The sequence below is a fragment of the Amblyomma americanum genome, chromosome 3 (assembly GCF_052857255.1).
Source record: "Amblyomma americanum isolate KBUSLIRL-KWMA chromosome 3, ASM5285725v1, whole genome shotgun sequence".
Lineage (NCBI taxonomy): Eukaryota > Metazoa > Arthropoda > Arachnida > Ixodida > Ixodidae > Amblyomma > Amblyomma americanum.
The window spans coordinates 136,684,959-136,698,602 of record NC_135499.1 but is presented as its reverse complement, the minus strand read 5'-3'; the positions used below and the strand labels follow the sequence as shown (position 1 = coordinate 136,698,602).

General features: G+C 47.3%; 1 protein-coding gene across 1 annotated transcript in view; it reads left to right on the top strand.

Annotated features, from left to right (window-relative positions):
* The first annotated feature begins 4,243 nt into the window (after window positions 1–4,243).
* The window catches only part of LOC144124957 (A disintegrin and metalloproteinase with thrombospondin motifs 7-like), a 130,372-nt gene continuing 120,971 nt past the window's right edge, over window positions 4,244–13,644 (top strand). Inside the window, exon 1 of the mRNA XM_077657948.1 lies at window positions 4,244–4,483. Within this exon, the coding sequence (XP_077514074.1) occupies window positions 4,366–4,483 (118 nt within the window). The 5' untranslated portion in view covers window positions 4,244–4,365. The remainder of the gene's footprint in view (window positions 4,484–13,644) is intronic.

The following is a 13,644-nucleotide window of genomic DNA, read 5'->3' as shown; positions in this document are numbered from 1 at the left end:
TTCCTACAAGGGTCTAGTAAATTTGAATACAGCAGCAAGAAAAAAAGAAATAGACTAAAAAGGAAGATGAAAAAAATGTTTTTAAGTTGCCCTCTTTGACAGAACTTGTTATTTATTTTAATGTTTTGTTTTAGTAACTTTTTCCTGCCTTTTTTTACACTTGTTGCTCTACTTTTTTTCCCTAGCACCCTCCTTTCTCTTCACTTTCTGGCTACTTGCCCATAGGTGACAAAAAGTTTGTCAGTGTGGCCTGCATGTCTAAATGAGTTCGAGGCCCCTGCGTTATGAAGTCAAAGCAGCTTCTTTAATTTTGAACCATTAAGCCCATTGAAAGCTGTAGTGTGATACGAAAGTGCAAAACCGTGGCTGGCATTGTGTTCTGCTAGCTCGACTTGCAGGGCTCTGACGCAAAGGTGCAAGTTTCTGGAAACATCTCTTAGCATTGAGCCTAGATGACTTCTATTGAGTTTTGCTGGGGGTGCAAATGCACTCTTGTGGTGAAAGACATCTTTACTAAGTGGTATACATTTATCTGGGTAAGGGCTGTACCATTTGTTTCTTGCCGCTCTCAATTTTGGTTCCACACCGTCCACTGTGGCACCTATGATGTACCACGTATACCATAGGTATGGTAGTGAAATGACGTAGTTAATGGCATGATCTGCAATGAACCTAAATTGGGGTTTTCATATCCTATTTCTTCACTTTTAAGCCATGTGTTCCTGTAAAAAAAAATAATTCCTGGAAGAATACATGAGAGGCTGTGGCAAATGTTGCCCGACACATTATTTGCCTTCAGTGTTCCTTTTGGATGGTGTTACATGGTGGAATTTTATGGTAAGTTGAGAATTATAACTCGACAGCAGATAACTGAAGTTGATTCTGAGGACATTGCAAAAGAGACCGGGACCGGGAAAACTTGTGTCTTAACGTCTGCTTTGTCGCTGTCTCTTTTGTGCCATCATCAGAATGAACTTTATGAACGAGCTAGACAAAACGAAAGTACTTCTCGACAGCAAACTTCCCTACAGTAATACCTCGGCCAGCATTAGTGTCAAAGTGCTGACTTTGTGCTTCATTGCTTGAGAACAGTGTTGGCTGTAACGCATTACAAGTAACGGCATTACCCGTAACGCGTTACTTTTTTCGGTAACTTAGTAACATACTCGTTACCATTTCCAAAGTGTAACTGGTAACATACTTACGTTAACATTTTTCCGTAACGTGAGGTGTCACGTTACTAGTTACTTTTTGTTCCAGTTGTCCCCCACTCCGCCCCTTATTTAGAAAAACAAGCGCAGATCACCTAAAGTGATGTTGCAAATAAACAAAAATGTACAGGTGCTCTCGACGACCCTCGTTGCGGCTCGCATGCTAGCCAGAAAACACCTGCCCTTGACGATGCACCCAACTAGAAAAAAAGTGTTAGAATAGCCATAAAGCACGAAACACGTGCACGAACACGCACCTACACACTTGCCTTCACCTACTTTCCGTTCCAATACCACTCACACTCACAACTCTCTAAGAGTGGAAGCATGCCCAGCATTTTGGAGCATCACATTTTTCAGAATTCCTGTAAGTTCGTTGAGAGTTAAGCGATGTTTTCTTTGCGAAGTTAGAATTGATGATGGAGTGTCAATTTGTGCTTAATGTCACATTCAGAAATGGCTTCACTATGTGCCACAGGGTTAGAAGCCATCACAGGTTACTCTACAGGCAACTTTAGGGCACTATAACATTGCTAAGCTCCTGCACATTTGTTCAAAATATTCTCGTTAAATCAGGATTTTGTGTAAAATCGTTGTTTGGGCTAGAAGTTTTATGTGAAATATGAGCTTTATAAAATTGTTATTGTGAGTTCTTAAAGCGAAGACGCACAAAATAAAATTTATGGCCATGAAGTAACGGCAAAGCAACGTGCGGTACTTTTTTTCGGTAATGGTAACTCTAACTTTTTTTGTAGGTAACATAGGATGGTAACGCGTTCCTTTTCTCTTAGTGTAACGAGTTACGTATTTAGTTACATTTTTTCGGTAACGCCTACTACACTGCTTGAGAACAATTTCTGGCACCTTCCTTCTGCCTAGGTTTTTCAGCTTTCAGAGATTATGAGATGGTTGACAGGAATGAAATTCATGCACTGCAGTGTTATTATTTAATTTAATTATTTAGTCTGGTCTTCCAATAAGCTTCAGATTTCATGGAAATAATTTGCATTATAATTGTTCACCTAGGCATGCACACCTGCCAGGGAAACACCTGTATATGTGGTTCACAGTGTAGTATTGGGAATATATGAAATGCAAATGAAACATTAGGAAATGAGAAGCAAAAAGCAGTAATTGATCAAGTGGTGACACAGTTGATCTTCACTACAGTGTGCAGCAACTACTCTTGTCAAACAAGTACAGACTGTGCCATTAACCTCCAACTAAAATCTTTGTTCCTGCATTCTCATTTAGATCATCCGACATGTTTCATTCATTAGTGGTAATTGGACAGTCATGAGCACCACCAAAAATGAAATGAGCGTGCACCTTGATTATGCAATGCTTTTGAATAATCTTGCTCGAAGTTGCAAGGCACAGTGACATATTTTACGACCTTGTTGCACTGAATTTGTTGAAAACGAATTACTAGTCTGCACTTCAGTTCCTGAAAGTACTGTGTGCAGAGAGTTAATTAGTGTGTGCAGATCAATTCTTTCAGAACGTGCACTTATTGCATGTGTAGTGGTAACATTTCGCTGGACTTCTTTGGCAAAGTGTGGAGTCTGTAGAGGAACAAGCTTTGGAATATTTGCAAGCACTGATAACTGCAGGTCTGCTTGGAATGCTTTCATTACTTTTACATGGTGGACATCTGAACTTGTTTCCATCTGGAAAAAGTCTTCACTCTGTCATACAGGCAGCTCGAAGGATCTTGAGATTCCTGTTCAATGCTTCATGGCTGCTATTTAATAATGCAGTGACCGAATTAACATTCCTAGTTGATTCATAATCCAGCCACTTCATTGCTACGGTCTGCATAAATTATGGACAGCGTGGTATTCAGCATTACATTTTCAAAAGTGGCAGTTTCTAGTTAGAAATGCACTTTTCATGCATACTCTCATTTCCAGGATTCTGTAACATGTGCTAGCGGAAGTAGATGTGGAGTGCCAACGTGAAAGATTCACTCCATTGAAATTCCAAGCGCATCAAAGAATAAAATGGGGGAAATACGAGCATCGGCATGGGAGGGCTATGAAGAAAAAATTAAAAGTCGAAATGTGCCGCCAGGTTCTTAGAAAAAAACAAAGCGGTATACTGAAATCTCATTAAAATGTAAATGGAGTATCGCAGTAGGCACACGTAAGGGTAATTTTTCTGGGTTTATTCGTTCTGCGCACGTTGTGCTTTTCCTGTAGTGAAAAAAGGGTGCCCACCAGAGCTTGCAGGTTTTGCTTTCGATTTCAGTGGCGCCAGTTAAGTGCCCTCATCAGCCACCCCGGCGCCTTTGGCTTCGGCGCGTTTGCGTTCTGCCTTGAACTAGGTTAACCCCGAGAACTTTATCGCCGGGCAGGGCTGGCACCTGTGCGTATAATGAGCGGGCCAGCTTCTGCTATGCGAGTCCGGGCACGCAGTTAACTGGCGATGCGCGCTTCCCTGGCGGGGAGCCTTTCCAAGAATGTGCGGGACGTGACTCGAGGTGCGAGCGGCGCCGAATCGAGCGCGATTGCCCCCGAGGGGGGCGGGGGGAATCATCGGCGTTGCGTCGGCCGGCGCACTCGTGACGCCGCACGAGTGGCCGCGTAGGCGCCTGCGGGTGCCCGACTGGGTCATCATCGCGATGTTTGCACGGCCCTCGCCGGCGGCGGCCGCCGCCGCCGCGGAATGGGCCAGGCGTCGTCGGTCCCCGACGCTGCCGCGGCCCCGTCTGGACTGGACCGCGTTTATTTTGGCGAGCAGTTGAGCGGATGAGTGAACTTGGCCCAGCGGGAGCGCGCTCAGGCGCAGGAAATTGCTTCTCTCGCCCCCTGCGCACGCTCGTAATGAATGTCTGGAGCAGCATGGCGACCGCCATGGCTCCGCGCAGACGGCGGCGCCTGAAACCGAAACTGTTTACCCCTCGCGCCGCTTGATTGACGGCGGCGCCACGGGCGGGCGCCCGCTCGGCCGCCGCCTCCGACAGGTGTCTCGTCGGCTGTGACGTCACAGACGCCATTGTTGGGACCCGAGTGGCTTGCGTCGGCGCGGCCCCTCCCACCGCCGGGTGGGGTTGGCCGGGCTCTGTCCGCGGCGCGACCCTCTCCCGGCCGGCGTCGGCGCGTCCCGCCGGCCGGCGCCCGTTCAGTCGCGCACCGTTGGACCGGCGTCTCCGATGCGACTGCCGCTGCGATGCCGGGCCGCCGCGTGCGGCCCATGCCTGCTCCTCCTGCTCGCGGTTTTCCCTCAAGTCGCGACGCTTTCCTTTCGGGGAAGCAGGCGCCCCTTTCGAGGTGAGTCGCAGCAACAGTTACGTGCGGCACACGTGCATCTCCACTCGGTGCCTCACTCTCGCACGCGGCGACTCGGCCGCCAGCAGACGAAAACGACCGCGTCGTCTGCGTTGACGGCTCTGGTGTCAGCGGACGTATTTGTCGCGCGAAGAACGGCGCCGTGCGCTTTGACGCTGCCGACCGTGCCAAATAAACGTGCGGCACTGCGCGAGCGACATTTCTCCGATCCGTACTCGCGCTAATTCCTGGACTGCCGCTCCGGGACGTCCGAGCGCGGCTTGCGACGCTAGAAAACTCCGAAAAGAAAGTTAACGGAGTTGGTTGCGCAGTTCGCAGAAGGGCGCGACTGCTTCAGTCAGCTGTCACGTATGCATAATAACTGTCCGGCTGTTCAAAATCTTGTCTAACGAGCGCTAATCTCATAATTTATAGTCTATCGGAGAACCACAATACTGCTCATGTCGCGTCGCTTATGAAGTGATCTATCTCTCTGATGGCGTTCCTTAAAAAGAAAAGAAAAGAAAATCAGGCCCGGGCGCACTTTTGGCGCTACTGTATTATACACCAGTTGTTGATTGCGCTAGATGACAACACCTGAAGACGCACATTACAACATAGATGAAGTTGAAAATGGCCTGTGCTACATCTATATTTCAAGCTGATGCAATAAAGGTGTGTGTTGGTTGTAATGGTCTTCCTGGATGACAGCAACGGGGAAGTAATGACCGCGGAGAAACCATTTTCGTTAGGATTCCGACTTTAGGTTAGTCGGGCGGTTTTATTACAATTATATTCTGCCAACTCTGGCTGTCTGGCATGCTGTTCCAGCTGTGATAAAAACTGTACAATGTTTCATTTATTTATTTTTTTGCAGGCACTTTATGCAAATATCGGTCGTGTTTCGCATTATTGCGAAACTGCTCTTTAATTCAGCCTTGTCTTGGTGGCTTTCTGCGCGTATCAGGTTACAACGCTTTGCGGATGAGTTGAGCTATTGTTAGGTCACGTTATCATTGACATATTAATAGCGCCCAGTCGGGGAAAACCTAAGTCGCCTCTCTCCGTTATTTCTTGGCAACGCATGAAGTCCGTGCAATAAAAGTTGCGTGCCAGGAGATTGAGTTTCGGTTTCTTCGATGGTTGCAAAATGTTCAGGACGCGCTCAGATCTTGCCAACATTACTAGCAGTGGCGCGCCAACTGTAGCATATACTTTACGACTCTTGAGCGATTAAAATGTTTCAACGCTAACAGCCGTCCATTTAAAATGACATTTGGCACGACTTCGCAATGCGCAGGAGTTAAGACGCTATGAGAATAGCTTATTGCTTACTCATGCGCTCGTACTTAGTGCAGATATATAAGCTTTAGGCGGTATTGTGTCGTGATGAATAAGCCTTGAAGTTCACTTAAGTCATAAAAAATGGCGTCACTTTAATTATTCGCACTTTTCGTGCTTGTACTTTGCGAACTTTTCCGTTTGTAATCATGAACACACTGCGTGATGCACAGTTAGAGATGAGACGTGAATCTTCCCTGTTATCATATTAACATTACTCCAGCGCACGACTGCTACTTACGCTCTGGGCGCTCTGCAACTGCCTTTAGGCATTTTTTTTTGTCTTATTGCTTCGACGGGATGTAGAGGCTTGGAGAGTCGCGACTGATATACTTTTGTGTGTGTGTGTGTGTGGTGGAACGAAGTCGCGCTGCGAGCCAGCTCAATCCGTGATTCGCATTTTATCTTAGGCGTCGATAGGCTTGGACATTGCCGCCTATTTAAAGAAGCTTTGTCGCCCCAGTTTACAGTTCCTTAACCCAGCTACCGCTAGACGGCGCGCGCGTGTTCTCTTCTTGTCAACCTGAGCATGAACGAAGAGAATAGAAGCCCACTGAACGATCTAACACGTCTCGCGTTGTACGTTTAGGTCGTGGAGTGTAGTTCTGCAAACGCTGCCAATTTGAATTTCCCGCCCTCGAGTCTCTAGAGCCGCACCGTCGAGTAGGGCACCGAAGCTTCCGAGAGTTGTTTCGCGCGAAACTTTATGGCGTCAAGTTCGTGCTTTTAGAACGGTGCTGTTGTTCTCGCGCCGTTGCATGCGCAAATAGTGTTGTGAACTTGTACTGGTAACTTTGAACACTGATACACTTCACCGTTGCAAACTTGTGCGATTACTTTAAGAATCAAGTATTTTCAGAATTTAGGAGAGCATGTGTAAGAGCAAGTATAATCTGATAGGCGTAGGGTCCGGGGCAGGAAGCGCATGTAGTGGTTATCGTTTTAGCGATAGCGAACAACACGCATTTTGGTCATTCAGTGGCACGACAACTTTTTTCTCATCCTTGAACCCTGCAGCTCAGTCATGATAGAACTGGTTCGCTCCCCATCAGGGTTTGTGAACCAATGGTAAAAGCATCGTGCGTACCCAGGGTTCTTTGGTTAATACTAGGTGCGAAGCTCCCCACTGAACCCATTATATTGAAATCCGGCGGTCTGATTGAGCCAAAACTCGGAGGTTAGCGGACAGTAGCGCCACTTGTGGCGCTCAGGCAAACTTCTTAGGAGGAGGAGAGTGATTCTTGTTGATGATGGCGCTGCTGAAAATACGACCGTGGCAGAGAAATAAAAGTTTCGAGCCGCCACCGGTAGCTGAGAGCCCAGCACATAGGTGGCGCCAGCGTGTATTAAACCTCCGCGAAGTGGCCAGGTTTCGAAGCGGAGTTTTGCTACCGGTGGGATCAAAGAGCTCTGCTGCTAACCCTTTGCGGTGACATTATACCGCAAAGAGCGGCAGCACAAACAGAGGTACAAATGAAGGCTTAATGGTTCAGAAAACCATGTCATTTGTTTGATAAGACCCGCCGCGGTGGTTCAGTGGTTAGGGCGCTCGGCTACTGATCCGGAGTACCCGGGTTCGAACCCGACCGCGGCGGCCGCGTTTCGATGGAGGCGAAACGCTAAGGCGTCCGTGTACTGTGCGATGTCAGTGCATGTTGAAGATACCCAGGTGGTCGAAATTATTCCGGAGCCCTCCACTACGGCACCTCTTCTTTCACTCCCTCCTTTATCCGGCACCTCTTTCTTCTTTCACTTCCTCCTCAGTGGTTAGGGCGCTCGGCTACTGATCCGGAGCCAGGAGCCCTTTCGGCGCGGTTCAGGTGTCCAACGATATATGAGACAGATACTGCGCCATTTCCTTTCCCCAAAAACCCAATTATTATTATTATTGTTTGATGGGAATATTTTTGCACTTCGAGCCACCTTGATCTTTTGTCAAAAAACGTTGCAGAAATGCTGTCTGTACGCTTCAGTTGCATTGCAGTAGCGGCCATCATGGTACCCGCTCGAATCACGTGGTGTGCAAAAAATAAATGTCGCCGGATGGATGCGTCCTGCATGGAGGAAGAAAAGCTTCCGAGAGGCCCTCGCTACCCAAGCTGCACGTCAAAAAGTGTGCCTGAAGTCACGTGCTTTAGCAAGGACTACAGGGAGTCTCTGGCCGAGGGCGCAGCCAATAGTAACGTTGGGCACAGCGGCGTCGTCTGCTACATTGTCTGCTGCGCATGCGCAAGCGCGCTCAAACGGGGGCCAACTAGCGAGATGGAGATCCCACGTCCGGCTTCAAAAAATGTGACTTCACTTCCTTTCCTAAATTCTTTCTTTCCTCGATGACTCCCTGTGTTTGGTCCGCAGAGTAGCGGTTGGCTCTCAAGAGGTGATACCAAAATGGCTGCCACCATGCTTAGAAAAAGTGTGCACAGGTCGTGGAGTGCGGCCGCCTCTTTCGCTCTAAAGCCAATGCGTCAACACAATGCTGCAAAAAGGGGTGGTGGCCTCTTTGAATAACGCACATACACACCAGATGCAACAGGGTGGAAATGCGGCCACACATTACCAGGGCGGGGACGTGACAGCTAAGTCCATCTCCTCCTCCAGAAATGAACGCCTAGGGAAAACAGACTTGCATTCTGCTTGCAAAGTTTCACTATTTCAGCCAGGCTCAGATGCATCAAGGAGCGGCGGTGGAGCCGGTTTTTAATGCAGTTATGCATTCCAAGGCTTGCAAGCTATAGATTTTCACTCACTTTTGCTTTCGCATTGCGGAGATCACCTGGAAAACAGTAAAGATCGCCCATTTCCTCAAAAGCGTGAACTGTACAAATACACACCATACATCCGCATAGGTATGAGTACGGATTATCTATGCTATCCATTTGGAGCCGTGAGGAAAGGGTCGCTGAGGAATAGGAAGTAGTCGTCGGAGAAGAGGATAGCCTCTATGGGCAATCGGGTGGGAATGTACAGTCTTTGTTAAAAATATACAGGCCATGGGGTTTGCTTCCAAGCCGTGCAGCGGGGCTCTTTAGCACACATGGCAGTTATAAGCTTGGAATGGTTGAAGACTTAAATTCCTCCTGCCTTCGTAAGATTAGGGTCTGTGATTATAGGGCAGGGGCCAAACCGCAGGTCTCAGAAGCAGACCCCTTGGGCTGTATACTTTTCACGAAGGCTGTACGTATCTCGGCAGCGCTACGCCCAGCGTTTCGCGTGTGTGCAGCAGTTTTTTTTTATTCACCTTGGAGGCTGCAATTCGTACGACAGTTGACAGAAAGGCGAGGGAGATGAGGCAACTTCGCTGTTTTCCTTCATCGCTGTGCCCTTGTAGAGCGGTCCTACCGCTATGTGGCGTAGCTCTCGTTGACATCGCTCCCGTTGTTCAGACACTTGGGGCGGTAGCACTCAAGGGGGGGGGGGGGGGGGGGCAATGTTGGGCTCGTGGCGTTGAAGGGGTGCCAACGTTTTGTGGGCGTGGAAATGGAGCGTTTGCATAACTGTTGGACTGTGGTATCTTCTTGGTACACTTGGTGACCAGTACGAAGTGGTCTTGATATGCTAGGCTTCTTGAAGCCGGGGAATTCAGTGTTAAAGAGCCAGTCGGTTTAAGCCAACAGTACATGCTATAATATGCGGGACGACGAGAGCACACAACCGCATACTAGCTAAGCACATAAGTGTAGCGAGCCTGTAGGCTAGTTGTCGTTTCTCTTTGTCGATACCGCACGGATATCCACACAAGGATTCACTGGAAAACAAAAAAAAATGCTTTTTTTTTTTGGGGGGGGGGGGGGGGGGAATGGCGCAGTATCTGTCTCACATATCGGCTAACACCTGAACCGCGCCGTAAGGGAAGGGATAAAGGAGGGACTGAGAGAAGAAAGGGTGCCGTAGTGGAGGGCTCCGAATAATTTAGACCACCTGGGGATCTTCAACGTGCACTGACTCCGCACAGCACACGGGCGCCTTTGCGTTTCGCCTCCATCGAAACGCAGCCGCCGCGGTCGGGTTCGAACTCGGGAACTCCGGATCAGTAGCCCAGCGCCCTAACCACTGAGCCACCGCGGCGGGCTTGGAAAACAAATAAAATATGGCTTTGAGGAAAGGAAAGGGGGCAGCATAGAGTTTCTTACTATTAACTAGAGGGAAAGTTGCCGGCGCTGCACCTCAGCCATCATGGGCGCTCAAACCATCATTGGGCGATGAGCTACCTGGTGCGGGACAGTCGTTTTTTTTTTTTTCGGGAACACAGAGTGGCGATACTGAGACGTCCCATTCCGTCGACGGCGCACCCCGCGCGCAGGACGACTTAGGCGCAAACGTAATGCGTAAAACCCATAGTAGCGAAAACGCAACAACATACGCCCCCCCCCCCCCCCCCCCCCCCCCTAAAAAAAAAGGTTTTTGTTTTCCGAAATGCCATCAAAAAACCTCTTAAAGTGTTGAAGCGACAACATTTTTCTTGAAAACATATTTCTGTTTAAAAATGTGCCTGTTAAGCACGAAATATTGGCTTTTGTGGTCTGCAATACTTGGCCATAGGAGAGCAGATCATTGCTTATCTTGGGCAAACTTTGCATTTACATGCTTTTCTGCTCGTTTGTTGCAATTTATAGGCAGGATATTGAATGTTAGGACATTCTTGATTATCAAAACAACATTTGTTTTTTCATTATTTTTTGGCCAAAAGTTGTGCTTCTGCAGTCGGTTGCTCTCCGCCGCATGATTCTTTGAGCGCCCATGGTGCCTGATGTGGTCTCGAGGAAGCTCCATGCAAACTCCCATAGGCGGGGCTCCAGCTTTCCCTCTAGCTAATAGTAACAATGGGGGGCAGTAACTGTCTCAGTTCTCGGTGGACACTGCAACCGCGCCGTGAGGGAAGGGAAGGAGGTTGTGAAAGAAAAGTAGGAAAGAGGCGCCGTAGTGGAGGGCTTCGACAACCTGGTAATCTTTAACGTGCACTGACGTGATGAAGGGAAGGAGGTTGTGAAAGAAAAGTAGGAAAGAGGCGCCGTAGTGGAGGGCTTCGACAACCTGGTAATCTTTAACGTGCAATGACGTGATGAAGGGAAGGAGGTTGTGAAAGAAAAGTAGGAAAGAGGCGCCGTAGTGGAGGCCTTCGACAACCTGGTAATCTTTAACGTGCACTGACGTCGCACAGCCCACGGGCGCCTTTTGCGTTTCGCCTCCATCGAAACGCGACCGCCGCCGCGGCCGGGTTCGAACCCGGGAACTCCGGATCACTAGCCGAACGCCTTAACCACTGAGCCACCGCGGCGGGTAACGCACGTTGCAGCTGGCGTAGAAAAGAGAGAGAGGAAAATAAGTCTGCGCTTTTTTTCCCGGTATGTGATTACGGGAGGACTAATCTTGATTCCATCATCGTAGTCATCGCTGAAGAGAACTGAGTGATGTCTATGTATGGCCTCTCTCTCACATGTACACACAAAAGCGCCTCGCGTTGAGCTGTTGCTCCAGTGCATACCCATTGGAGTTAAGCGCCGTTTTTGTCCCTTAGAGAGCACACCTAAGCTTCATTTCGAGTTATGACGGTCGAATCTCCATAACTGATACCCTAGGACTAGCGAAAAATTTGTTCTAATTACGCAGACTCTGAACTCTACCACCTAGTGCACGCGATGTTAATAGCACCACAGGGTCAGCTCGAATAAACTGGAAGTTCGAATGAACGATATTCTACTGTAGGGAGATTGAAAAGGTTTGCTCAGGGTACAAACCGTTCACTTTTATTTATTACAATTATGGGACACCATTCCAGAGCACAAAAATAAGCGGACGAACAGAGTAGACGCCGGCTGAAAAGGCGATCGTTATTGGTGACAAATCTGGATGAGAGATAAAATCTTGAAACCTGTAAAAAATTATCGGTTGATAACCATGTCTTGTTCTGAAAGTCCACAGGCCCCGCGTCCTCAATGAAATTTCTTACTGCGCGGGAAAGCTCAGGGTGAGGTGTAGAATAGAACAGGTCTTCTACATCAATTGAAAAAGCGAACCTTGTTTGGCATGAAGCTTCAAAACCAAAAAAAAAAATGTTCACTTATAGCCTCAGTAGACTTTTTTACCAGAACCGGGTATTCTAGAGAATATCTCTGAAGTGCTTCTGCAAGAACCTAGACAAAGAGCCCTTGCCAGGAGCCCTTTTCTTTCGCAGTAGCCCTGAACCGCAGAGATTCTTAGTGGGTTTTAACCCACTCCTAGGAAGAAGACCCAATAACCCATTCCTAGGAAGAAAAAGAAAAAAAAAAGGCTGATATTGTCGTGAACGGTAAATAAGGAAGTAAGTGCTCTATGTAAGCGATAACCCCTATCAAATTTATCTCCGGACGTCGGCCGAACGTTCTCTGCAGCCCTCGAGCCCGATATAGACCTATATGGTACCTGCGTGGCCGCGCGTTCTTGCCGGAACTCGTATTCAGCGAACTCGTGTGCGCTGCTGGAATGCAAAAACAGCTCGCGTTACGTGCCCGACCCACTGCAGTGTGGTTATTTAAGAGTGGCCATCAGTCACAGCGCTCTACTTCCTGTGCCTTCCACGCTGCATGCAGTGCGGGGAGCAACTCATATAAATTATATATATAAAAAAATTTCCTCTATGCACCTTGGTTTCGGTGACTGTTGGCTTGCTTCATATGTTTGTCAAACGAACCCCTCATGTCCTTTGCCTTGTCTGCTTGTATATATATATATATATATATATATACTATATATATATATATATATATATATATATATATATATATATATAAACTGTTGAGATGATAGCACTATGGGCCAGAAATTATAGACTGACACGCGCTTAAAAACATGTAACAACTGTTTACTGACATTTCGACTCTGATGAAGACTGGTGCCCGGTCTAACCGTCAAATAAAAACCCTTGTTATGTTTTCAAGCGTCTGTCAGTTTACTTTAGACATGTTTATATATATATATATATATATATATATATATATATATATATGAAGCAAGCCAACAGTCACCGAAACCAGGTGCATAAGGGAATGTTTGTAATTTTTAAAATTTATACTGCCAATCAATCGGTTTAAAGACAATTACTATATATATATATATATATATATATATATATATATATATACTCGTGACCTGCTGAGTACGACCACGTCACGAGTTTGAACTCTCTTCACTGCGGCCACGAAGGCAAAGTTCAGGAGGCGCTCTGTGCTATGTCGCTGCACTTTAAAGAACCGCAATTGCTCGAAGTTATTCCGGAACTCTCCACTTCGGTGCCTCTGTCTTTTCGTTCCTCATGTCATTCCTCCTCCCTCCCTCTCCTCGCGGTTCGGTTCGTGTGTCCCATCCTGATTAAGGAAGTTACTGCGACTTTCCTTTCCTAATCGATCGTTGGCGGTTGAGGCAGCTTGAGCAAAGAGCGCCTTGGCAAACTCGTTTTGGTGTGTACGAGGTGGGGTCAAAGACCCTGGTTTCTAAGAATTTTGCACCAGCGAAATTCAGGCACAAGACTATAGGAGGAAGCTTTTACCTATTGGAAAACCCATCTTATCCATTGGAAAAGTCACTTATAAGTTTGCCGGTGACAAATAGCGGGAGAGAAAGAAAAAAACGCTTTTTTCAAAATTTGGCATTCGACACTCGCTAACCCTACTCCTCAATGTTTAATTACAGCGGTCTTGGTGAGACAAGGACACACTGTAATAAAAATTTAGGGGAAACAACTATTGGCGGTAGCCCGTTCTCCTTTCTTTCTTCTTTCTTTCTTTCTTTCTTTCTTTCTTTCTTTCTTTCTTTCTTTCTTTCTTTCTTATCTTTCTTTCTTTCTTTCT